The sequence below is a fragment of the Callithrix jacchus genome, chromosome 9 (genome assembly GCF_049354715.1).
Source record: "Callithrix jacchus isolate 240 chromosome 9, calJac240_pri, whole genome shotgun sequence".
In the NCBI taxonomy this organism is placed as follows: domain Eukaryota; kingdom Metazoa; phylum Chordata; class Mammalia; order Primates; family Cebidae; genus Callithrix; species Callithrix jacchus.
Window position 1 is genome coordinate 20,855,305 of NC_133510.1, and position 27,433 is coordinate 20,882,737.

Here is a 27,433-nt window from a genome sequence, read left to right on the forward strand (position 1 = left end):
TTTTGGAGTTTCACAAAGAACACAAAGCCTCCCACAGCTCCTTGGGGGATGGGCTGGGGACAGAGAGTGTAGGGTCTATGTAGGCAGAGAAGGAGCGAGGCTCCAAGGAAATCTGTAAAACCATAACCCACATTTCTAAGCCACCTGTGACCAACTTGGGAAATTCTGGCCCCTTGGGGACCACATCTCAGCCCCTGCCCCCTTCAAATAAAAGGAGGTCTAACCCCTACCCCCAAATCTCCTTTGACCAGCAGTCAATAGGAAGTGAAGTGAGACGATGTAGGGGAAGAAATGGCTCTCAGGGACTGAGGCATGTAAGAAACCTCTGTTCTTTTGCAGGCAAGAATAGAACAAGAGGCTGGTTGCATTTGGGGCTCCCTTTTCTCTGTAATCTGGGAGGACCAGCCTCTAGTCTTCTATCAGCCCAAACTTTGAGGATAAGGAAGGTAAGGATAGGGTAAGTTACCACGCTGGACACGTTTCTATGAGGTCATAGCAAATCCTTCCCTTGAGCACCAATCCCCAATTTTAAAAGCTTTGCTTGGGAGGGGAGGCTGCTGGATGACACCATAAGCTCAGTATTCCTTTGCAATCAGGAGGGCTGATGTTCCTTTTGAAGAGTTCAGAAAAAGGATGGTATCTTGTGGAGGAAAGCCATGCCTGAGGCCCAAGGAGATGGAGCCAAGGCCTGTCAAGGAAGAAGAGGACTTTTCCCACCAAGAGGAGTCGGAGAAAGAAGAAACCAGGACTTCTTCCTCTTCCCAGTGGGTGGCAGCACGGATCTCTAAGAGCTGGCCAGGTGCTCCACCTGGATGGTGCTGGTGGTGACAGTGAGACAGATGTCCTTATGATGCTCTGCTGTCTTATAGGGAGTCAGGTCAAAGGAACATTGGGGTGGTGGGTTGGGGTTGCTGTCCCCACCACCCCCACCCTGGGGGGCTGCCCCAGGAGACTGGAAGTGTGGTGGTGGCTGCTGTTGCTGCTGCTGCTGCTGCTGCTGCTGTGATGCCTGGGAGGCCTGGGCTTGGGCTTGGGCCTGGGCCTGAGCCTGAGCCTGCGCCTGGGCCTGGGCCTGAGCCTGAGCCTGAGCCTGGGCCTGGGCCTGGGCCTGGGCCTGGGCCACTGCTGCCGCTGCTGCTGCTGCCTGCACTTGTTGCTGAAGATCAGGAGGGTTGTGTTTGCGCATATGTTTCATAAGGTATGTTTCCTGAGGGAGATGATAAAAAGAAGTTGAGGGACGAAAGGGAAGGAAAATAGATTACTTGTAACTAGCACCCCAGGCTGACTCTGCTGTAAGTAGAGTAAGCTTTATATTTATACTGGTTTTCTGGAGCCAGAAGTGAGCAAAACTCAAGTAGCCCTTTCAGTGGCTCACTGCTTCCCCACCCCTCCCCAGCCAGGTGGATGCTTTTTTTTTTTTTTTCTTGAGACAGAGTCTTGTTCTCCCTCCCTCCCAGGCTGAAATATAGTGACATGATCTTGGCTCACTGTAACTTCTGCCTCCCAGGTTCAAGTGATTCTCCTGCCTCAGGCTCCTGAGTAGCTGGGATTACAGGCGCATGCCGCCATGCCTGGCTAATTTTTTGTATTTTGTAAAGATGGGGTTTCAGGCCGGGCGCGGTGGCTCAAGCCTGTAATCCCAGCACTTTGGGAGGCCGAGGCGGGTGGATCACGAGGTCAAGAGATCGAGACCATCCTGGTCAACATGGTGAAACCCCATCTCTACTAAAAATCAAAAAATTAGCTGGGCATGGTAGCACGTGCCTATAATCCCAGCTACTCAGGAGGCTGAGGTGGGAGAATTGCCTGAACCCAGGAGGCAGAGGTTGCGGTGAGCCGAGATCGTGCCACTACACTCCAGCCTGGGTAACAAGAGCAAAACTCCGTCTCAAAAAAAAAAAAAAAAAAAAAAGATGGGGTTTCATTGTGTTAGCCAGGATGGTCTCGATCTCCTGACCCCGTGATTCACCTGCCTCAGCCTTGCAAAGTGCTGGGATTACAGGTGTGGGCCATAGCACCCAGCCAGTGGCTCATTATTGAGAATAAAAGAGAGGGAAACCTTTAGAAGTCACTGTGAACATTCAACTGGCAAAGGAATGAGCTGCTATTTTTTTCAAAGACCCCTGAATGAAACAACTTTACAACCTTTTCTGGAGTCTCATGGAAAATACCTAACTAGCTGGGCCAGGTGTGGTGACTTACATCTGTAATCCCAGTACTTTGGGAAGCCAAGGCAGATCGATCACTTGAGGTTAGGAGCTCAAGACCAGCCTGAGCAATGTGGTGAAATTCCATCTCTACTAAAAATGAAAATTGGCTGGGCATGGTGGCACACACCAATAATCCCAGCTATTTGGGAGGTTGAAGCAGAAGAATCTCTTAAACCCAGGAAATGGAGGTTGCAGTGAGCAAAGATCACACCACTGCACTCCAGCCTGGGTGACACAGCAAGACTGTCTCAAAAAAACAAAACAACACCTAACTGAAATCTTGCTCCCCTCAAAATTTTAAGTGGCTTTACTTTGCCTTATGTTTAAATAAAATGAAGAATTACAGAATCAGGCATCCCCTAAATTCCTCAGCTTATGAGTCTAATTTGTGACTCTTTACTTGTTCTGCTAAGCTGGAGCTAAGGAGGCAGGATATTCACTGCAATAGATCTCTATCCAGAAAATGGGGTGAAGTGGACTGTACTCTTAGAGGACTATCAGGAAGGAAAGAGAAGAAATGGAGCACTCACTGATGTGTATGCCCGACTGCAGATAGTGCAGGTGTACACCTTGGCATGCTTCACCGTGTGCGTTGACAGGTGCACCTCTAGTGAGGCTGCGTCCGTGTACGCTCGATGACAGTTGTGGCACTTGAAAGGTTTATCTTTGTTGTGTTGTCGTCTGTGGGACTGAGAAAATTGGGAGAAACCAGAATGAATACACTGTACTCTTCCCTCCTGCCCACTTGACCTTGATGGAAAGCACAAAGGTAGATGTAGCTGTCAGGCCTCTCAGCTTCTCTCTCCATCGGAAGAAAGGAGAAACTGCTTCAAATGGAAATTGAGAAGCTACAGGCTAAGGGAGAAAGCATACCTCATGTGGCGCATACCAGGATCCCGAGACAGCTTATGCCCGTCTCACCAGTCCAGTGGTTCTTAAAGTGAGGTGTGAGGATCTTTAAGGAACACTAAGACCCTTTGCAGGGGACCCACAGGATCAAAACTCTTTTCAAAATAATAAGACAATGTTTGCCTCTCTCTCTTGAACCTGGGAAGTGGAGGTTGCAGTGAGCTGAATCAAACCACCACACTCCAGCCTGGGTGATAGTGAGACTCTGTCTCAAAAACAAAACAAAACAAAAAAAACCTAACTGAAATCTTGCTCCCCTCAAAATTTCAAGTGGCTTCATTTCGCCTTATGTTTTACAGGTAACATTTACAGAGGTTACATGACATGTGATAACACAATAGACCAGATGCAGCAGATATGAGAATCTATTTATTTTCTGGCTTAAGACATTAAAGACCCCTGTGCCAGGTGTGGTGACTCATGCCTACAATCCCAGCACTTTTGGGAGGCTGAGGCAGAAGAATGGCCTGTGTCCAGGAGTTCAAGACCAGCCTAGGCAAGATAGCAAGACCCCTAGCAAGACCCCATCTCTACGAAAATTAAAAAACCAGCCAGGTTTTTGGTGGTATATGCCTGTAATCCTGACTACTTGGGAGGCTGAGGTGGAAGGATCACTTGAGCCCCGGAGGCTGAGGCTGCAGTGCACCATGATCACACCACTGCATTCAGCCTAGGTGACAGAGCAAGGTCTTGTCCAAAAATAAAAAACAGATACCTGCAAAAACGTGTAATAATCCCAATCTTCTTAATCAGTTGTTTTTGGAGGGTCTTGGAATATATTTTTTATGTTAACACACATGGGTTTATTTTTGTTCTTTCTAAACAGATTACTACTATATTTTTAATGTTTTTCAGTTTCATGTTTACGTGGGTAATAGCTGCTTTTGCCCACATAAACAAAAACACTTCGGGTCCCTCAATAATTTTTGAGTGTAAAGGAGTCCTGAAACATTTGAGAAGCTGTATACTGTTTGAATGGCCCTAAGTCTCAGATCAAGGTCTTGTGTGGAGGGTGGAACATTTACCTGCAGATTGGAGAGTTGTGTGAAGGCTTTCTCACAGCCTGGGTGTGCACATTTGTATGGTCTATCACCAGTGTGGATTCTGCACAGGATAGGAAGAGAAGAAAGGGAAAGAATGTCAGCAAGACTATTTAAGAATTGGCTCAACAAATCTTTTCCAGGCCAATCCTTCTCTCCTAAGGAGGCACATCAGATGGGCCTCCAAGAGGCACGAGCCTTCCTCTCTGACGTGGATCAGGTTGTAATGCCTTGCTTCTGGTCAATGTCTCCGTCACTCAGCTCAAGCTGAGCCTGCCCTCTGCTGGGGGAGGAAGACCGAGGACTCAGCACCCAAGGGACAGGCAGTCCACAATTTGGCATACAAGTCAGCTCCTACAGTAACTGTCCTAACAAACATTCAAGAATGTAAGATAAACACAATGGCAAGGAAAAAGAAAAGCACAACGTGTCTTCTTTGGTCCCACCTTATAGCCAGAAACTGTCCCCTCAGCTTTGAGCAACACTTCCAGAGAATGTTATGGTATCATAGAAAAGCAAAGTTACACTGACTGTGGAGAGTAGTAGTGATATTAATAAAAACTCATGAAAACTCCTAAGGGCTTTTTGTAGTCCAGCCGTCTAATGGCAGGAAATGCTTACTTTACTATCAATCTGACCTCTTTCCCCCCCAAATTCTAGGGTCCTCTGCTAGGTGAGCCAAGGACTTGAGGATGCAGTAACACCTGCTCATCATCAGTGACTTCAGAACCATCTCTATGACCAGGTGCTTTTCTGGACCTCTGGTATAAAATCTTGAAAACATCACAGAACATGTCTCTTCTCTGTGAAGAAAGCCTGGCTCCTCCTCTTCTCAAAGCAAGATGTCTGATCACTTTAAGGTGAGATCATCAAATCCACAAGCCAGGTGAGAGGCCCTATGGCCTGTACATCTGGACTCCTGTTCAAACTGAGATAGCACTGAAGGAGATCACCACGTCTTCTAGTTGGCACGTTCACTTCTTTCTAGTCACTCCAGATTCACGGGATAAACACGGGGCATCCTTATGAAGCATGAGCTTTAACATTTCCTGTTTGCTGCTTCTCTCTGAATATTTGGTACATGTTTTGTTTTCTTCTCTACTCTTGGCATCCCTCGGAGCCTTGCTTGTTGCTGTGGGTGTCACCAGGCTGGTGCCCAGCTAACGTCTGGTTTTCTCTCCTGTTCATAATTGGTACCCTAAGGGCTAGAGAGGTATGGTCTTCTCCACTCAAATGCTTCTGCTTTGGCATCAAGGGAAAAATCTTGCAAGATGAGTACATGAGTATTTTCATGGCGGAAAATGAGAAAAAAGATAAGTTGTTTCCACTCCAGGTATGTGTCTGTCTCCCATGGATCAGTGAGTATCACACAGTCACTGCAGCTCCCCGACGTAACTCTTGCCCCAGAGAGGCTCTCTCTTAATGTCCACTTGAATCTCCAATGTTGTTTGGTCTTCCTTCTCCCAGATGCCAGCCAGGTTCTCTCCTCCAGCCAGGTCTCTCCCCCGCCCCCCGCATGCGGGTTGTTGTGTGTGTCCGGGGCGGGGGTGGGGAGGGCATGCCAGCGGGGCGGGGTCAGTAGCCCGCCACTCTCCCTTACCGTGTGTGCTGCTGGAGGTGGGAGAGCTGGCGAAAGGCCTTCTGGCAGTAGGAACAGTTGTAGGGCTTGGCCCCCGAGTGGATACGGAGGTGCTGGGCCAGGTAGGAGGTGTTGGCGAAGGTCTTGGAGCAGTGCGGGCACTTGTGGGGCTTGATGGTCTCCGTGTGCATCTTGGAGTGGATCCTGCCGGAGAGGAGAGGAGGGAAGGGGGGAGGAGGAAGCAGTTCGACACCAGGGGTTCAGCTCTCTGCTGGGTGAAATGATGTTGCTTGACGGATGAGAGCAGCCCCTTCCTCCCTCCTCCCAAAACACTCCAGCCTGGATAGGCGAATGAAGAGGATACCCAGATCTAGGTTGTTGCTGATCGTAAGTCGGTGGCTAGAATGGCAGTGAGATGATGAAGAGCTGCAACCCATGGCTCCTGGTAACCTTAAAGTAGTCAGTCTCGTCAACCCTCCACATTTTCCTAAGGTTAACACACTCACCACAGATAGTAATCACCCTGCTTCCAAATAGTAATCTGAACAAAGACCAATACCGCCTGTTCCCCATGGACCTGAAGTTGAATGCACACCTTGGCTCTGAACTGAAGCATATAGTAAAAGCAGGCCTGCTCTGCAGATTTCCAAACACAGACACAAAGAGAAACCACAAAAATTGTTCCGGACTTTGGAATTGGAGACCACAATTTTCGAGGCCCCCCCAAATTCTAGGATATGTAATTTCCACAGACAGTAACAAGAGATCGAAGCTACCAATGGGCAAAGGTGAAAGGGAAAAAAATACATGTGGAGAGAGGCGAAGGTGCAGGCAACGTGGTCTCGGGATTCATGGCCAGGTGGTGGGGTAAACCAAGAGCTGCCTTACCGGGTGTGCTGCTGAAGGTGGGAGAGCTGGCGGAAGGATTTCTCACAGAAGTTACAACTGTAGGGCTTAGCCCCTGAGTGGATACGGATGTGCTGGGCCAGGTAGGAGCTGTTGGCGAAGGTCTTGGAACAATGTGGGCACTTGTGGGGCTTGGTCTCGGTGTGTGACTTGGAGTGGATCTGCATCTCCGACTTTGAGTAGAATGTCAGTGAGCACATCCGGCACCTGAGCCAAGTGAGGGCAATGGTTAGAACCCTTCCCACCAAGAGGGTATGGCTGAACCCTCCCCTCTACTTCCAAGAGATGCCCACCTATCTGAGCTCACTCCTACTCCAACTTGAGAGTGGAGCTCTAGGTATTCATCTTTATGGCCTATCTTCTAACATGGTGCACAGCACATTATAAATATTCAATACCCAGGCACGGTGGCTCAAGCCTGTAATCCCAGCACTTTGGGAGGCTGAGGTGGGCGGATCACGAGGTCAAAAGATCGAGACCATCCTGGCCAACATGGTGAAACCCCGTCTCTACTAAAAAAAAAAAAAAATACAAAAAATTAGCTGGGTGTGGTGGCGTGTGCCTGTAGTCCCAGCTACTCGGGAGGCTGAGGCAGGAGAATTGCTTGAACCCGGGAGGCGGAGGTTGCAGTGAGCTGAGATTGTGCCACTGCACTCCAGCCTGGCGCCTGGCAACAGAGTGAGAACCTGTCTCAAAAAAAAAAAAAAAAATTCAATAAACGTTTGCTGAATGACTGGACTGCCACAATGTGCAAAAATAAGAATTCAACCAGGTAAAACAGAAAAACAGTATGAACTCTAGCAGATGTGAATTTCAATGGGCCGGGAATATCAGTTAACTTGTTTTCCCTCTGCCTACAGCTTGATTGCAAACATTTAAGGAATTCCTTTCCCTAATGTTCCCATGTATGAAGTACATCCCTCTGTATTCCTCAAGACTCCGAAACAATAATGAGGAACAACTAACTAGACACTCTCCTGTCTCCACAGATAATCTTCCCTCAGATTTTTCCCTACTTCCTCTTCGGCAGCAATTCCTAGAGGGATGGGGGTGGGGAAATAACTGAATTATTTGGAGGGGCTTTTCCAAACCATTTATGTCTGCTCTCCACCCTCTTATCTGATGTTCCATACATCATCTACCCATCCCCTGACCACAGCCCTGTGACAATCAAGTGATAACCACTTTTGCAATGACCAAGGTGTAGCTGCTAGGGGAGGATGCCATCCCTCAAGCATATGGGAGAAAAATGTTCACAAAACACCTGTCTTCCATGCTAAACCTTTCCTCTTCCCTAGCACACACAGCCAGTGTCAGCACTCTGGGTTGACATCAATAGCACCTGATCGTACTTTCACTTATCCCAAGTTGGTAATTGTTTCCACTCTGGTATTGTCCACCAATATCAGATAAGGAGGCCTCTGAGCAAGTTAAGCCACAACTATTCAGACTTTACTGGGTAAAAGCTATCTATCATTTTCATAAACAATTCACCAGTGAAAATGTAAGCTAGTAGAAAAGACAATGGTCTGGAAGCCAGGCAATTAGCACAAGTCCCTCTTCTTTGGGTTCTCCCTAACTTATCTTCTTAAAGAGAGGCTTGAGATGGTGTGGGGTGATGATTTCTGCACTTTTTTCATCTCAGGAGAATTTTTTAGTTACCAGCTTATCGATCCCTGGAAGTTGTCTGAGATGCCCAATCATCTCAGGAGAGAGGGGGAGGCTCTGTTAATAGTGAGCACAATCCAAAGGACACAGCCAGTGGGAATCAGGATGCCTGGGCTCTACTCAGAGTTCACTTACAAGCTAGCTCATTAATCTAGACCTCAATTTTCTGGTCTGTAAAATGGAGAGAGAAATTTCTGCCCCCAGAAGGGCCAGCAAAACACTTAGGACAGTCAAAGGTAAGCCAAGTATTCCTCAGTAATAAAACTGCATTTATGTTAAGCATCAGTGCTGATGGACGAGCTCATACTACTATTTCACTAAGACTGAGGTTAGAAGCTGGACACACTGTCACTTGGAGGGCAACTGTACTAAGTTGCAAACTAATTTCCCTTGATGCTATAATTTCTCAGATAGGGAGAATAACAGATTTCTTTTAACTCAAATAAAATCTCATCAATTTGTGTATGAGGGTGTTCAACACACAATTCTGCCCTTAACATTAATGTTAATAAAAAAAAAAAACCTACTTAAAGTTTCCAATAAGAAAACTTGCAAAACTTAAATTCATTTATAATGTGCTGGCAAGGGAATGAGCAATCTCAGAAGACACTAGGTATAATAATGATGATGACAATGATAATAATAGTTGCCATTTGTTGTTATGCCTGACAGTGCCAGGCACTAGGTTAGGCACTTCACACACATTGTTTCTACTCCTCACAACCTGGCAAGTCTTATCCATGTTTTACAGAAAGGAACACAAAGACTCAGGAAGTAAGTAATTTGCCAAGGGCAGATATTCACTACAAAGTCATGATGCCAGCCTACTTTAAGATTCCTGACACCAGAGGTATTCAAGCAGAGGTTATAATCATCTACCAGGAAGGGACTGACCAAGATCATTAAAATATTTCCAACTCAAAAATCCTATGAAACCAAGTCAGAGTGAGAGTGAGAGTCCTTTAATGCAAGGTGCTAGGTGGCCGGAAAGAAATTCAATTTTGGCCGGGCCTGGTGGCTCACGTCTGTAATCCCAGCACTTTGGGAGGCCGAGGCGGGTGGATCACGAGTGGTCAGGAGATCAAGACCATCCTGACTAACACAGTGAAACCCTGTCTGTACTAAAAATACAAAAAATTAGCCAGGTGCGGTGGCACATGCCTGTAGTCCCAGCTACCGGGGAGTCTGAGGCAGGAGAATCATTTGAACCCAGGAGGCAGAGGTTGCAATGAGCCGAGATTGTGCCACTGTACTCCAGCCTGGGCGACAGAGTGGGACTCTATCAAAAAAAAAAAAAAAAAAAAAAAAAAAAAAAAAAAAAAAAAAAAAAAAAAAAAAAAAAGAACAAAATTTAATTTAGGGGACTTGTGGCAGTCAGCATGGGATAGAAAAGCCAGCATCCATATCACTGGGTGCATTCCTCCAGGTGCACACTCACACCCAACACAATGAGAATGGGGCCCCTTGGAAGCACACAATGCAATGGCCTTGATTACAATGACCACTTTGAATTATCATCCATTTTTCCTAAAATGCTCAAAACAATTTCAAATATTCTGATTTTCCCTCAAAACATTTCTACAAGATAGATGAAGGCATGGCTGATCTTCCCATTTTATGTATGGGAACAAAGAGTGGGAGATATGTTGATTTGCCCAGAGTACCAGAACCCAATTCCTCCAATACCCAGTGAAATGCTACTGACCACTGGAATGGATATGGCTGACTCAACATACATCAAAATATAAACTGTGATTTTAAAAGATTTCTTTTGCCAGGCATGGTGGCTCATGCCTGTAATCCCAGCACTTTGGGAGGCCGAGGCAGGCGATTACCTGAGGTCAGGAGTTTGAAACCAGCCTGGACAACATGGTAAAACCCTGTCTCTACTAAAAATACAAAAAAATTATCTGGACGTGGTGGCATGCACCTGTAGTCTCAGCTACTTGGGAGGCTGAAGCACGAGAATCTCTAGAACCCAGGTGGTAGAGGTTGTAGTGAGTCGAGATCATGCTACTGCACTCCAGCCTGGGCGACAGAGCAAGAGTCTGTCTCAGTAATTTTAAAAAAAAAAAAAAAAAAAAAAAAAGATTTCTTTGGAATGTCAGGGTTCTGAGTTTCTAAAGAAATTCTGTTTACCTAGAATACAAGTAGTCTCCCTTCAATTTCAGAGTTCTTTTTAGTTACCTGGGTAGAGGGTCATTCAGGAATTCCAAAAATACTGAATGTGTGGTAAGTCCTATGAGGCTTTCTTCCAACTACATATTCACATTTCTTTTAATATACACAGTTTGGAAAGTCCAGGGATAGCTTTAACATGGGTCCCAGTGAAGAAAGGGCAGAATGAGAGGACCTTGATGCATTAGAAGGGCTCTACAGGACGTTCCAGGGTCCTCCCGCTATTCTACAACAAATTTTATACAGATTATCTCCATGTCACAAAAGCCTCACTTGAAACAAACACATAAGAATCCCGATTTCTGTACAATGATTAAAAAGGGATTTTAATTTTGTGAAATGATATCTAAAAGAATGCCTTTAAATGAATCAAACTTGTCAGGTACCTTTATAATACGATATGATGGAAACATTTTCCAGGAACACTTTTATTGTATAAAGTGGGGTACACCTGTAATAATAAAGCTGCAATGAACTTCTGGAATATGAGCTGGAATTCCGTAGTGCTCAATTCTGCACAGCAACACTCCTCTCATTTGCACTTACAAAGACCCATGTAAACACTCTCTAGGCTACTCTCCACAGAACCATACAACACAAATACAAATAAATGCTAAATAACTATTTCTTAATTTTCTTTTGAAGTTCCCAACATTTCGAATCTTATCTGATATATACTCCCAACAAATGGGATGACATGGGAGGCATAAACAGAATTATCCCCATTTTATAGATGAGGAAACTGAGGCCCAGAGAGGGGAAAAGGACTTGCCCAGGGTCACACAGCAAGTTCGTGGTGGAGCCGGGAACTGAATCCATGAGCCCAAGGCTCTGTCCATTTCCTGTGCCGCAGTTCCCTTCGCTCCTAAAATGGGAACAACATTGCCCATCTGGGTACACTAAGGAACTAAGGACAGACCCAGAATCCCAGCCATGCACTTCTACCCCTGTCTGTATCAAAGCTGTGACAGTAGTTATCCCATTCTATACAGTGCTACCGAACTCCCCAAACCCACTAGGGCATGTGACAGCTCTCAAAGGGATTAAACGATGTTCAATTTTCAAGGGGCAGAGAGTTTATTTATGTAATTATTTTTGAATAGTAGCACATGCAAATATGCATATAATGCTTTTTGGTAAAGGGGAACTTAGAGGAAGCAGAGAATCAAAATGACTTTCATAAATTAGAAAGTGAGCAAAGTCATTCTATAAGTACATATTCCAAAGGGGAGGCATTCTATTCCTCCTACCTTCTTATGAAGGCCCCTCCCATCATCCCAACCATGCAGGGTCAGGCAGGCTAGGTGTTCAAATATGGCCCAGGAACTGGTGGATGGCACATAGGTTAGGTGTTTACCAGAAAGGTTTCTTAGAAAAATAGGAATGGAGGCTGGGCGCAGTGGCTCGCACCTGTAATCCCAGCACTTTGGGAGGCCGAGACAGGTGGATCACGAGGTCAGGAGTTCAAGACCAGCCTGGCCAAGATGGTGAAACCCGGTCTATACTAAAAACACAAAAAAATTAGCTGGGCATGGTGGCGGGTGCTTGTAATCCCAGCTACTCAGGAGGCTGAGGCAGGAGAATTGCTTGAACGTGGGAGGCAGAAGTTTCAATCTAGGTGGAGCCTAGATTGCACCATTGCACTCCAGTCTGGTAACAGAGTGAGACTGTCTCTTAAAAAAAGAGAAAAAGAAAAATAGGAATGGAATATGTAGAAAGCAAAAAGGAGCTCCAGACGGAGTCTCAAATCCACCATCAAGCCTTATTAAAGGAAAGAAATTTTACTTTGTTACTAAAAAATAGGTCAGTGCTAATGGCCCCCAAAACAAGGGTTAAACAAAGGAAAGGGTGAAATGGTCTTTGCATCCTAACAAGATGCTAGCAGCTCTGTCTACTGTTCTATGATGGGACACCTGACATGCAAGTGGCTCAGAGCTGGGAAACTGTCAGAGCACAGCGCCTGACTGGGGCAGAACCCAGTGAGGGTAGAGGGTGAATCACCAAGCCATGGATCCTCGCCCCATCCTGCCCCTGGCTCTGAGTCTTACCTGTAGGTCTTGCCGTCTTTCTGATGGTCATCATCATCCTCAGGAGAGAGGACGTAAGGGTCATTCATCTCAGGCAGCCCTGATTCCAGCATCCGCTTCTTCTTTCGGCCGCGGGGTGGTTTAGGAGCCACACTGCCACCTCCACCACCACCTCCGCCTCCTTCCTCAGTTAGGGTTGAGGCTACCTTCTTGGAGAGGTCAGGGACCACCTGCAGGGCTTGTGAGCCAGGGGGAAGAGCTGAGACAATCATGGGAGCCGAAATGGGGAAGGTCTGAGCTGATGATGCTGTGGTCACAAGAGAGCCTGAGGGGGACGTGATTACCAAACCCGGACCTAGGATTGGGAGAAAAGGGAGATGGCGTCATGTTGTTCAGTCCTGATCCTAATCCTATTTTATTTCCCCCAGATCATTGTCTAATTAACCCCTCACCGCCCCCGCCCAACCCCGAATACATAGGAAACCCCAAACCCTGTAGAAAAATAACGGTCTCCTAACCCTTGTCCCCACCCCCCTGGTAACAGTGAGATTTACCCCTTGATTGACTCCCTTCTCTTCTCCACCTCTGAGAACAGGAGACTCCTTGATTCAGAGAAGGAAAGAATGTCACCTCCTCAAAGGCAGGGACCGCATCTTCTACTTCTTTGTATCCCCCACAATGCCTAGCACATTGCTAGGCACACAGTAGGCACTTAATAAAAATTTGATTGAGTAATCAAACACATATCCCGCTCCCCATGTCCTTGGAGCCCTCTAGCCTGGGGTACTGATCATGGAAGATCAACACCTCAGATTGGAGAAGAGCAGAGTTGCTCACCAGCAGTCATCAGTCCTGTAGACGGCACAGGGACCACCGTGATATTCTGGGTAACAGACGCTTGGCTGTGTGGGGTCAGCTGGTCTGACTTGGACTCTGTGTCCATACTGATGCCTGAGGGCAGGGACACTGAGGCAGGCACTGTCAGCAAGGTGGGGTAGTGAGGTGGAGCCAGCCCACAGCCCTTTTCTGGCAACAGCTGATCCTTCATCTTGTTGATGAACATTGTGTTCTCAATCTAAGAGAAAAGGAAGGGGAAGGGAGTGCCCTCTTCAGACTGAGAGACTGTTTTGCCTGCTCACGAGCACATTTTAGTGTCTGTCCTCCATCGGGATCAAGGATGAGTAGTTCATACCTTTGGCCTTCTAGAGAGAAGCCAAGACAGAAACACCAAATTTCTCAGGGGTGGAGGACCCAATAAAACAACATGTGGTGTACCTTCGGTCTCCATAGTAACAGAACTTATTACTGAGAGTTAAGGACAGCAAGAAAGCAACACCACTTACCTGTCCTGAGACTGTGGGGATAGAAGGCCAGAAGTATGGGTTAGAATTGAAGTGAGATTCTTCCATTCTACCTGAATTAAAAAGAGAACACATCACACTCAGGAATTACTCTGAAAAAGCTAAGCAATGGAAAAGGGGAATCGAAGGGTTCCTGCTTTCCTCTGGCACCAGATCACACAGCTGGCGACTGGCAGTTAAGACCTTAGTGTCAGGCACATTAGTCCCTTGGTCAGAGCCATTTGTCACTGTATCCCTATCCAAGAGAGGCTATCCTACTTATTGACTGTGAAAGAACTTATACGTATTGCATTTACTCACACAATCTTATTCATGCCCCCTAAAGAAGAACTGATACTACTTTCCTTTGCTGGCAAAAAGAAACTGAGGTCATGAGAGGGAAGGGGATGTACCTAAGGTCACAAAAAAACAAATCACTGACTGACTTGAAAACAGCCAGGTACCAGTACCTATTATTATTTCTCTTTTTCTTATTCTTCAAAACTAATCTTCCTTGAAATAAAAAAAAATTTTTTTTTTCTTTTTTTGAGACAGGGTCTCACTCTGTCACCCAGGCTAGAGTGTAGTGGCACAATCATAGCTCACTGCTGCCTCAACCTCCCGGGCTCAGGTGATCTTCCCACCTCAGCCTCCCAGGTAGCTGGGACTACAGGCATGAGCCATTATGCCAGAATATATATTTTTTTCTTTTTAAAGTAGAGACAGGGTTTCTCCATGTTGCCCAGGCTGGTCTTGAACTCCTAGGCTCGAGGGATCAGCTCGTCTTGGCCTCTCAAAATGTTGGGATTACAGGTGTGAACCACCATGCCCAGCCAATAAAAATGTCAAGAGTTCCAACTGATACATCTACAGTTCTATGTATTTTGAAAAGGGTCCAGGCCAGAACACAAAATGACTAAGAACATTAAAAAATGAAGACTGGGTGCGGTGGCTCATACCTGTAATCTGAGCACTTTGGGAGGCTGAGGCAGGTGTATGACTTGGGGTCAGGAGTTTAAGACCAGCCTGACCAATATGGTGAAACCCCATCTCTACTAAGAATACAAAATTAGCTGGGTGTGGTGGTGCATGCCTGTGATCCCAGCTATTTGGGAAGCTAAGGCAGGAGATGAGAACTGCTTGAACCCAGGAGGTGGAGATTTCAGTGAGCTGAGATCAATCCACTGTACTCCAGCCTGGGCAACAAGAGCAAAACTCCATCTCTTAAAAAAAAAAAAAAAAAAAATTGGCTAGAATCAGAATGAAAGCATATTTTGAGTACCAACTACCGTCTGGTACACCACACCCACCAATCCCAAAGTCTAAGAACAACCATGGTTCTACACTGAGTACCATACACGCTTCACTGAGCAGCGAGAATCAAGGAATCACCCGTTTTAAAAAGTGTTCTGGGGTTGGGTGTGGTGGCTCACACCTGTAATCTCATCACTTTGGGAGGCCGAGGTGAGTGGATAACCTGAGACTGGGAGTTGGAGATCAGCCTGACCAACATTGAGAAACCCCGTCTCTACTAAAAACACTAAATTAGCAGGGCATGGTGGGGCATGCCTGTAATTCCAGCTACTCAGGAGGCTGAGGCAGGAGAGTCGCTTGAACCTGAGTGGCGGAGGGTGTGATGAGCTGAGATCATGCCACAGTACTCCAGCCTGGGTGACAAGTGCAAAACTCAATCTCAAAAAAAAAAAAAGTGCTCTGGCATTAGCAGTAGTATCCCAGATTTCCAAAGGGATTCAGAATAGGCACAATAGTAGTGGGCCAGAATACACACATAGTGCTAGACTCCTGGTTTGTATTTCTCAAAAACTGTGCTTCTAGGTGGGAGCAGTGGCTCACGCCTGTAATCCCAGCACTTTGGGAGGCAGAGGCGGGTGGATCACCTGAGGTCAGGAGTTCAAGACTAGCCTGTTCAACATGGTGAAACCCCGCATCTACTAAAGATACAAAATTGGTTGGGCAGAGTGGTGCACACCCGTAGTCCCAGTTACTCGGGAGGTTGAGGCAGAAGTTTCTGAACCTGGGAGGTGGAGGTTGCAGTGAGCTGAGATTGTGCCATTGCACTCTGCCTGGGTGACAAGAGCAAAACTCCATCTCAAAAAAAAAAATAAAAGGCTAGGCATGATGGCTCGTGCCTGTAATCCCAGCATTTTGGAAGGCCAAGGCAGACAGATCCCCTGAGGTCAGGAGTTCGAGACCAGCCTGGCCAACAGGAGGAAAGCCTGTCTCTACTAAAAATACAAAAAAAAAAAATAGCTGGGTGTGGTGGCACATGCCTGTAATCCCAGCTACTCAGGAGGCTGAGGCAAGAGAATCGCTTAAACCCAGGAGGTGGAGGTTACAGTGAGCCAGTATCATGCCACTACACTCCAGCATGGGCTACAAAGTGAGACTCCCCCTCAGAAACAACCACAACAACAACAACAACAAAAACAAAAACAACTGCTTCTAAGAGTTCAGATTCTCTGTATGTGGATAATTAAGCTTAAAACTTTGTGACCAGGCCTCCTGGCTCATCTGAGGTCAGGAGTTCAAGCCCAGCCCAGTCAACATGGTGAAACCCTGTCTCTACTAAAAATACAAAACTTAGCTGAGAATGTTGGTGCACTCCTGTAATCCCAGCTACTTGGGAGGCTGGGGCAGGAGAACTGCTTGAACCCAGGAGGTGGAGCTTGCAGTGAGCCAAGATCACACCATTGCCTGGGCAACAAGAGTGAAACTCCATCTCAAAAACAAAACAAAAACTGTGACAAATAAGGAGCAAGAAAAGTAACCCCTCAGAATTATGCCAACCAGTAACAGATGGGTACAGAACACAGGCATCCCACCACCCGGTTTCACATACTGATCACTTCTTCTAGCAAGGTTTAATTGGCAGTATGTTGGTCAAAAGTAGCTTCCCAAAATCCTGGACCAGGAAAGACAGAACACCACAAAAGACAAATAAGAAGAGTATGTGAGACTGGTGAAATGGGGACATAAGGAACAAAAAAATAAACAAACAGTATTACCAGGCTGCTACTCTGAGCAAAGCACAACCAAGGTTCAGGTGGGGAAGACCCACGACAGGCAAGTTAGAACCCACTGAAGATCCGCTGGAGGCAGACACCAGAGATACTGAGAGCTAAAGGGTGGCCAGGCAGAGAAACTTGGGTTTTAAGTACTGACTAAGGAAACAAGGAAGGATCTTCAACAGAAGCACTGAAGTTGGAAATCACTCTAACATAATTCTATTCTCTATCCTTTTATTGAAAACATCACATTTTTTTGTTCTATTAAACAGCACCCTCAATTTTCATAAAATCTACAAAGGGAAAAACTGAATTTTAGCCTTTTTAAACAGTAGCAAGGGTGGAATATACCAAATCTGTGACTACAACAGCTTCACATAAATAGGCTCACTATTAAATGACTAAAAATCAAGTATACATCAACTCTGTTTTCTGAGTCATAAAACACAATGAAACTAATCAGTCTCTGACACAGGTACTTACTTGGTCCTTAGCGATAGCTTTATAAAGGAGTCTTAACGCTGGGTGTGGTGGCTCATGCTTGTAATCCCAACACTTTGGGAGACCTAGGCAGGAGGATCACTTGAGGTCTGGAGTTTGCAACAAGCTTGAGCAATACAGTGAGACTGTGTTTCTAAAAAAAAAATTGAAAAAAAAAAAAGAGAAAGAAAAAAGGCAGATGTGGTGGTACACACCCATAATCCTAGCTATTTGGAAGGCTGAGGTGGGAAAACTGCTTGAGCCCAGGAATTCAAGACTGCAGTGAGCTACCGTCACACCACATCACTGTACTCCAACCTAGGTTAACAGAGCGAGACCCCATCTCTGTTTCTTTTTTTGAGAGACAGGGACTCGCTATGTTGCCCAGGCTAGAATGCAGTGGGTATTCACAGGCATGATCTCACTACTGATCAGCATGGGAGTTTTGACCTGCTCCATTTCTGACCTTGGCCAGTTTACCCCTCCTTAGGCAACCTGGTGGTTCCCTGCTTCCGGGAGGTCACCACATTGATGCCTAACTTAATGCAGACACCTGATCGGCATAGGGCACTACAGCCCAGAACTCCTGGGCTCAAGCGATTGATCTCCCCACCTCAGCCTCCCGAGTAGCTGGGACTATAGGCACAAGCCACCACATCCAGTGAGACCCCATCTCTTAAAAAAAAAAAAAAGAGAAAAAAAAGAAAAAAAAACACACAAGTTGCAGTGGCTCACATCTGTAATTCCAGCACTGTGAGAAGCCAAGGTGGACAGATTGCTTGAGTCCACCTGCATGGGCAATATGGTGAAACCCCATCTCTGCAAAAAATACAAAAATGAGCCAGGCTTGGTAGCGGGTGCATGTAATCCCATCTACCTCGGAGGATGAGGCAGGAGAATCACTTAAGCCCAAGTGCCACTGCACTCCAGCCTGAGTAATAGAGCAAAACTTTGTCTCAAAAACAAACAAAAACCAAAACAAAACAAAACAAAGATGGGGGTCTCACTTCTCTTCAAGCAACAGAATCAAGACATAATCAGATCACAGTTTAAGAGAATCCAACCTTGCCAAGCTTTTGGGGAAACAGCAATCGCATCTTTTACATGTGTATCTTATAAATGTCTCCAACATATGACTTTATCACCTAAAACACAATTACACATTTAATGAATTGAACAACAGTGGACTTCCTACATGTAGGTTTTGCAGACAGTGCTAAGGGCTCAAGTCTTACCCACAATCCCTCTGTCTAATCTTCTAGTGAAGAGAAATGAAACAGACAAGATAAGAGTGGTGATGAATGATGGGAATGAAGTAGAGAATTAGGATGAAGAGAATGGGTGCCAAGGCTCACACCTGTTATCTAAGAACTTTGGGAGGCCAAGGCAGGTGGATCACTTGAGGTCAGCACTTGGAGACCAGCCTGGCCAACATGGTGAAACCACGGGTCTACTAAAAATACAAAACTTAGCTGGGCATGGTAGCACATGCCTGTAATCCCAGCTACTCAGGAGGTTGAGGCAGAAGAATTAAACTTGGGAGGTGGAGGCTGCAGTGAGCCAAGATCGTACCACTGCACTGTAGCCTGGGCAACAGAGCAAGACTGTCTCAAAGAAAAAGAAGAGATTAAAAATTACGAGGGAGAGTAAATGAAAGGTCCAATATATAATTATCCCCAAAGAATCAAGGAGGCTGGCTGGGCGTGGTGGTTCACATCTGTTATCCTAACACTTTAGAAGGGCAAGGTGACTGGATCACTTGAGCTCAAAAGTTCAAGGCAAGCCTGGCCAACATGGCAAAACCCCATCTCACCGGGCACAGTGGCTCACGCCTGTAATCCCAACGCTTCGGGAGGCCGAGGCGGGCGGATCACAAGGTCAAGAGATTGAGACCATCCTGGCCAACATGGTGAAACCCCGTCTCTACTAAAAACACAAAAATTAGCCGGGCGTGATGGCATGTGCCTGTGGTCCCAGCTACTCGGGAGGCTGAGGCGGAAAAATCGCTTGAACCCAGGAGGCGGAGGTTGCAGTGAGCTGAGATTTTGCCACTGCTCTCCAGCCTGGCGACAGAGCAAGACTCCATCTCAAAAACAACAACAAAAAACAAAAACAACAACAAAAAAACCCATCTGTACTAAAAATACAAAAATTAGCCAGGTGTGGTGGTACATGCCTTTAGTCCCAGCTAGTTGGGAGGCTGAGGCAGGAGAATCACCTGAGCGCAGTGAGCCAAGATTGCACCACCACAGTCCAGCTTGGGTGACAAAGACCTTGTCTCAAAAAAAAGTAAATCCACTATGGATATGAAAATGTAGGAAGGAAGAGGCCGGGATGGTGGCTCACACGTGTAATCCCAGCACTTTGGAAGGCCAAGGTGGGTGGATCACAAGGTCAGGAGTTCAAGACAAGCCTGGCCAACATGGTGAAACTCCATCTCTACTAAAAGTACAAAAATTAGCCAGGCCTGGTGGTGCACACCTGTAGTCCCAGCTATTTGGGAGGCTGAGACGGAAGAATTGCCTGAACCTGGGAGGTGGAGGTTGCAGTGGGCCAAGATTGTGTCACTGCACTCCAGCCTGAGCAACAGAGCGAGACTCTGTCTTTAAAAAAAAAAAAAAAAGGTGGACAATGTCACCACCACCATCAACACTTATTAAGCGCTTACTGTGTTAAAGGTAGTGTTCTAAGCACTTTACAACTATCACATTATCTAGTCCCTGCAACAATGAAGTAGGTACTGTAATTCCCATGTGAAATGAGGAAACTGGAGGCCCAGAGTTCAACAGTAAAGAGCAAAGCAGGAATGTGACTCCAGGCACCAAAGAACAAGTTAGTGAAAGGGGTTCCACAAGGAACCAAAAGCATGTAACTGCAGTACACATTTTCCGATGTTTGGCTTCATCCAGGAATTAAAATTTAGAGTATTTCCAGGAATGAACTATATGTTTTTCAGGTAGTTCCCAATAAGTGTTTTCAAAATTGAAGTTTCTGATAAAAGCAGAATGACATGCAGTTCAAGGTCATATTCCTCATCCTGTGAAACCTCACTTAGCTACCAAGATATAACTGATTTTAGGATGATAGAGCCTGAATAAAGAGGCCACACTTTACAAAGCAAAATAAAAAGCCCCTCCCACTTACTTGGATACCCAGTTTATTACATCTCTGTACTCCTAAAATGAGATCCATGGAGAGCTAAGAATCAAAGCCATTCCTAGAATACAATGTAAATGGTGCCCCCGAGTTGTGTAACAGGGCGCTCTGGAGCCTGATTACTCAGATACCTGCTTACTGTCTGTTTTACCACTTACTCTATCTTTTGTGGAGGAAATTTCTCCAAACCATCCCAACAACCAAGTAGGCACATATCAACATTCTTATAACCCAAAGAAGCCCACTGATATTACACAAAAAACTCATGTCTACACAGAGTGTGCCAGTTTTAATGATTACGGCAATATATTTAAAGAAAGCACTTTGGGAGGCCAAGATAGGAGGATCACTTGAGCCCAGGAATTTGAGAACAGTTGGGGCAAAATAGGGAGACCCTGTCTCTACAAAAAATTAAAACATCTCTACAATTTTTTTTTTCTCTCGAGACAAAGTCTCGCTCTATTGCCAGGCTGGAGTGCAATGGCGTAATCTTGGCTCACTGCAACCTCCACCTCCCAGGTTCAAGCAATTCTGCTGCCCCAGCCTCCTGAGTAGCTGAGACTACAGGTGTGTGCCACCATGCCCAGCTAATTTTTGTGTTTTTAGTAGAAACAGGTTTTACCACTTTGGCTAGGATGGTCTTGATCTATTAACCTCGTGATTCACCTGCCTTGGCCTCCCAAAGTGCTGGGATTACAGGTGTGTGCCACGGAGCCCGGCTACAAACAATTTTTAAGATATTTATTTATTTTTGATACGGAGTCTCATTCTGTTGCCCAGAGTGGAGTGCAGTGGAACAGTCTCAGCTCACTGCAACCTCCGCCTCCCAGGTTCAAGCGATTCTCCTGCCTCAGCCTCCCAAGTAGCTGGGATTACAGGCACGCGCCATCACGCCTGGCTAATTTTTGTACTTTCAGTAGACACAGGGTTTTACCGTATTCATCAGGCTGGTCTCCAACTCCTGACTTCAGCTCATCTGCCCGCCTCGGCCTCCCAGAGTGCTGGGATTACAGGCGTGAGCCACTGCGCCCAGCCTACAAAAAGTTTAAAAAGTAGCCGGGCACACTGGCTCACAGCTGTAGTCCCAGCTACTTGGGAGGCTCAGGTGGGAGGACCGCTTGAACCTGGGAGCCAGAGGTTGCGGTGAGTGGAGATCACGCCATTTCACTCCAGCCTGGGCAACAAGAGCGAAACTCCATCTCAAGAAAAAAAATAAAATAAGAAGGGAGGTTTACTGCTGGGTGAGGTGGCTCACACCTATAATATATCACTTTGGGAGGCCAAGGCATGTAGTAGATTGCCTGAGCTTAGGAGTTCGAGACTGGCCTGGGCAACATGGGGAAACCTGTCTCTACTAAAATACAAAATATTAGGTGGGTGTGGTGGCACGTGCCTGTAATCCCAGCTACTCAGGAGGCTGAGACAAGAGAATCACCGGGAGGGGGAGGTTACAGTGAGCCAAGGTCGTGCCATTGCACTACATACAGCCTGGGAAACAGAGCAAGCCTCAGTCTCAAGAAAAAAAAAAAGCGGGGGGAGGTTTACTATAATTAAGTCGGAGGATAATTTTCTCTCAAGAGACTCAAGGAACTACATGTTCCTTCTCCAATCTCAAAAGAAATCTGAGAAGCACACAGGAGGTAAAGAAGAGAAACACTAAGCCGGGCGTGGTGGCTCACGCCTATAATCCCAGCACTTTGGGAGGCTGAGGCAGGCAGATCACCTGAGGTCAGGAGTTCGAGACCAGCCTCACCAACATGGAGAAACCCTGTCTCTACTAAAAATACAAAATTAGCTGGGCATGGTGGTGCATGCCTGTAATCTCAGCTACTCGGGAGGCTGAGGCAGGAGAATTGCTTGAACCCGGGAGGCCGAGGTTGCAGTCACCCGAGATCGTGCCATTGCAGTCCAGCCTGGGCAACAAGAGTGAAACTCCGTCTCAAAATAAATAAATAAGTTTAAATAAATAAATAAATGAGAGAGATACTATCAAGTATTAATAATAGTCATGAAACACAGTAGGACTTGAACTCTTAGACCAGAGCTTTGTCTATCTGACCACATCCTTCCATAATGCTACCAACCATCCAGGGATAAAGGTGTCATGGCCTCCAGCAGGTATTTTTGGCAGATATGGTGAAGATCACCATTTCTTTCCCAAAACCCACTAATTGATTTTTACTGTTGTTTTTTCAAATAAAGCATGACTTTCTTTTCCCAAGAAAATAACATTCCCTCAACACAACCAATCCTTAGAAATCCATGAAATATACCGATCAAGTTCAGTTGCCAGACAGAGAATGGCCTTAGGAATCAACACTTGTGAATTCTCTTTTTTTTTTTTTTTTTGAGACAGAGTCTCACTCTGTTGCCCAGACTATAGTGCAGTGGTATGATCTCAGCTCACTGCAACCTCCACCTCCTGGGTTCAAGCTATTCTCCTGCCTCAGCCTCCTGAGTAGCTGGGATTACAGGCGCTTGCCAACATACCTGGCTAATTTTTGTATTTCTAGTAGAGATGGGGTTTCACCATGTTGGCCAGGCTGGTCTTGAACTCCTGACCTCAGGTGATCCCCTACCCTCAGGTGATCTGGCCTCCCAAAGTGCTGGATTACAGGCGTGAGCCACTGCACCTGGCCAAGATTTGTGAATTCTAATTCTAGGTCGTACATCAGTGGATGACTCTTAACTAAGTGGATGAATTAACTATTTTACTAGGTTTCTATTAGGATGGAGGATGGAAGAGGATGAGCCTTTTGCAAATACGTTTGTAAGGCATATGGCGATGGGATAAAGGCAGCACAAAAAAGAGAAAGGAGAAAATGCCCCAAGTGCTCCTAAAAGGAAGAGTTATAGAAATACTTTCACAAGACGAGGACTATTAGCGACAATTAGTAAAAATTACGTAAGAACTACATAATTACAAAGGAATCACCCAAAAGTAATAAATCTATAGCCTCCAGCTTAGTAATCATCTACAAGTAGCTTCAACAATAAAAAAAAAAAGATGGAAAAAAACAATCAACTTGAATTCAACTACAGAAAGAACTTAGACATTGTTGAGAAACCATTCCAAAACAGACAACTGCAGAAAGGCTACATTAGCTGAAGACTTGAAGAAACACAGAAAGTTTTTTTTTTTTTTCTCAGTAAGGAAACAAAATCTTTCTCTCAGGTTCTAAAGACATTTAAGAAGGGCCATCCCAGTAGGATACATGAGGCCTTCCTACGACTATCCATAGACTCTTCCAAGTACAAATAACTCAGAACAAATGCGCACCAATGTTACTGGGAAACATCATCACACCATACACAGACTAAACAGGACTGCTACCACCCCACAGCTGGCAACCTGGGCCAACAGCTTCTACCCTGGGTACCATCGGACCACTTTACCCTGCATCCCATGGGAGGGACAGCACTGTGGTTCTCCTTGCCTTGTCTGTTCCACTATAAATGATGGATTTGGGGAATGTGAGGCTCAAGTAAATAAGTAAGTCTGGAGAAGAAGAGATATGTACCCAATATTTCATCAACAGCTTGGCTCAGAAACCCATGAGGCATTTTATAAACTGTCCTGGAACTGGTTTTTAAAAGATACCTCGGGGGGCCAGGCACAGTGGCTCATGCCCGTAATCCCAGCACTTTGGGAGGCTGAGGCAGGCAGATCACAAAGTCAGGAGATCGAGACCACCCTGGCTAACACAGTGAAACCCCGTCTCTACTAAAAGTACAAAAAATTAGCCGGGCATGATGACAAGTGCCTGTAGTCCCAGCTACTCCGGAGGCTGAGGTTGCAGTGAGCCGCCGAGATCGCACCACTGCACTCCAGCCTAGGTGATAAGAGCGAGACTCATCTCAAAAAAAAAAAAGATACCTCTGGGATCATAAGCTCTGAATGCAAACTCTTTTAGGCAGATATGGTAAAACTCTTCCAAAACTCTTCCACACCTACTTCTGGAGTCTACTCCATACAGTTTTATCCACTTCACTCCAAACTACCCATGAAGCAGTTTTTCTCCTCCTGAAAATTTCATACTGCCACACCAATTTCAAATAACTCTGTCACACATTCTAATCACTCCACAGAGCCACTTCTAACACTCCACTGAAATATTTGGAATAGGAACTCCATTCTAAACTCAGCCCTGCTTGTTCCAGATATAGGAAAGCAATTCCATAAGGTCTATATTGGCACTTAGGGTCTTTGTGTCCCAAAGCAGAATAAAAATTTATCCTGTGGACACAAGGCAACATTATTAAGTGACTTCACCTGAGCATTTCACATTTCATTCCTGATGAGCATTAGTGGGAATGGAAACTGATGAGGTTTAGTGCTAACTTTTTACACAAAAACTTCCTGGGGACCCTCAAGAGATAATAGGAAAAAGCTGATATTTTCTCCCACAACAAACTTCAGCATTACAATTGCTATTACTTTAAGTATTCTACCACTTTGTGAAAACACACACACACACACGCCCCATTTAGTTGTGACCCCCTTCTCCCCCAAAACCAGAAAAGCCATTAACCCTCAAATTATCTTACCCTCTCTCTCTCTTCTTCCTGCCGTCTTATTCCTTCTCCTTTCCAGGGCTCCTGAACTTTCTGTAAACAAATTGTCTAGGTTACAGGGGCCAGGCAGGGTGCAGCCACCAGAGAACTGTGGAGAACCTCAGGAATTCTCTGTCAGCAGTCAGTCTGGAAGGCAGGCAGACCCCTCAACCAGCAATTCAAAGACTGGTGGATATAACAGGAGTCTAGTGCCACCCTCTACGTGGATACGAGGGAAATAAATCCAATTCCTAGAAACTAAGACGAACTCTACCACCAGCGTTTGGGTTTCACTCCTAGGCTCAGAGACTGGTCCTTGTTCGTTCCCAGGCCACAGGTAACCAGAGTTCAGGGAACAGAAGGGGTGCAAGAGGAGGAGGGTCTCTGCCTCTGAGGAGTGGCTTCAGAAGGCAAAGCTGAGGGCTGGGGGATGCACAAGCCCTTGTGTCAGGCACTGTGCCAGTTCAGGCCCAGCCACTTCCTCTAGTCTTACCCCCACTTCTTCGAGGACTTCGCCCCCTGCCTACCCAAGGCCTTGTGCCAAGAAGTACCTCCCTCAGTCTGCACAGTGGTCTATCTCTAGAGACCCCAGCTGTCCCCCCAAAACCTTCGCTCCCCTGAGACAGTTCCTGGGAGCTTTCTCCTGATGTCGCCCCCTACCCCCTTCTCAAAGACCCTTCCTTGGGACGTCCCTCATTCCCCTCCAGGGAGCTGAACTCTGCCACCCACCAGACAGGCACCCGCCCCCTAAACCCCCCCATTCCTCCCCATCGCCCGCTCCTCCACAACCACTTCCGGTTCCGGGACGGACACATACAGTCACATCGTGGACCCCCCCCCCCCGTCCGCCAAGGAAAAGGGGAGGGGGGAGGAGCAGGGAGCTTGGCGCGCGCCGGCTGCAGCGGCGCGAGACTCACCCGGAGGCGACGGCTGCGGCGGCGCCAGAGCCTGAGCCAAAGCGCGGGAGGGGCGGCGTTTGCTGGGAAAGGAGGGAGCCGAGTGGGGTGGGAGGTCCAAAAGGGGGCGAGGGAGGGGGGAGAGCGCAAGGCGTACGGCGCGGGCACGCACTTCTGGCGCGAGACAGACTCACACACTCACACGCACGGAACGCGCGCGAGACACCCGCAGGGCGGGGGCGCAAGGCGGTGGGTGGCCCCCCTCCCTGCCTCCCTCCCCTTGCACTCACCCGGAAGTGGTGCTGCAGTTCTTGCTCCCGCGAACCCCAATTCCTCCACGCCCCCCTCCCTCCCTCCCCCCCAACAGGCTCAGAGAAGAGCTCTGCGGAAAGAAGGCGGGAGAGCCGGAAACGAAAAGGGGGGAGGGAGGGAAATAGCAATGTTGGGGGGGCGCTAATGGAGAAAGAGGGGCGTGCAAAAGTCGAGTCACTTCCGGGAGTGGCTGGAACACATCCGGCGCCGCTAGCGCTGTGGGATTTTTTCAGGGCAGAAGTTAGGATAACTCGGGGCGGAAGTAGCTTCTGCCCAGCGACGCGAGTAAAACCCGCGGTGGATGTGACGCCACAGCGGAAGTGAAGGCGGGTTCTGCTCAGGGTAAAAGCTGAACCGGAGGACTGCGGACCAGGGCTTCCGGAAGGGACTTCTGGGGAAGTGGGAGGGTGGAAACGCGACAGGTTCATGAATTATGCATCAAGGTAGGAGAGGAGGTGTAGGTTCTTCAGCTGCTGGGACCCCGTTTCTCTTCCCTCTGGGTGGAATAAGCTGATAGAGGAAGTGACCATTATTTTTTCTGATACCCCCAAGAATGTCTTAGTGCTTTGAATATGCGAGAATGGAGTAGGACGTGTCCATGTTTTTCTGAGGTTTCTACTTAGGCTCAGGGTTACAACCTCTCCCAGCCATTAAAATCTGCCTCTCTTGACAGATCCCTTACTCTTTTTACTTTAGTCTCTTCTTGCTGCCCATACTCACATCTCTATCGCCTTACCCTGTTTTACTTTCAAATATAGCACTCATTACTACCTGATACATTGTTTGCTGTTCACCTCCTCCCACTAAAATACTGGCTACAGGGCAGCGAAGACCGAATTGTTCATTGCTGAATCCTCATATTCTGGCACTTAAGTGGTTTGTAAATTCCTGTTGTATAAATGAACTTTGGTTCATTATGAACACCTAAATAAGAACCCTTTCAGGAAGCCTTCCTTGATTGCTCTGACCTGTAATGGTCCCTTTGCATTCTTACAGCATTTAATGCATACCTTTTATTGATATTTTATTTCCTACATGTTATTCCCCAGCAAGATTGTCAGCTTCTCAGGGAAGAAAATACTCACGCTGCTTTGCTGAGCACATAGTAAATGCTGAATAAATATATGTGGTTTGAATAAATGAATGCTATTA

General features: G+C 46.5%; 1 protein-coding gene across 24 annotated transcripts; it reads right to left on the minus strand.

The window, feature by feature from the left end:
* Positions 1-370: 370 nt before the first annotated feature.
* ZNF384 (zinc finger protein 384) lies at positions 371-26,407 on the minus strand. Of its 24 annotated transcripts, XM_054238056.2 has the most exons (14): positions 26,260-26,407; positions 25,991-26,052; positions 25,068-25,127; positions 17,367-17,517; positions 13,861-13,931; positions 13,355-13,592; positions 13,072-13,119; positions 12,539-12,872; positions 11,263-11,355; positions 6,627-6,851; positions 5,760-5,942; positions 4,145-4,223; positions 2,741-2,899; positions 371-1,207 (listed from the first exon to the last, which is right to left on the minus strand). In XM_054238056.2, exons 5-14 carry the CDS (start codon positions 13,924-13,926, stop codon positions 785-787), a joined length of 1,848 nt encoding a protein of 615 aa, XP_054094031.2. In that variant the 5' UTR covers positions 13,927-13,931; positions 17,367-17,517; positions 25,068-25,127; positions 25,991-26,052; positions 26,260-26,407; the 3' UTR covers positions 371-784. The 24 variants fall into 24 exon arrangements, with proteins under 24 accessions (XP_054094031.2, XP_017831381.3, XP_035111449.3 ...); XM_017975892.4 differs by lacking the exon at positions 25,991-26,052; XM_035255558.3 differs by lacking the exon at positions 17,367-17,517.
* Between the last annotated feature and the right edge of the window lie 1,026 nt (positions 26,408-27,433).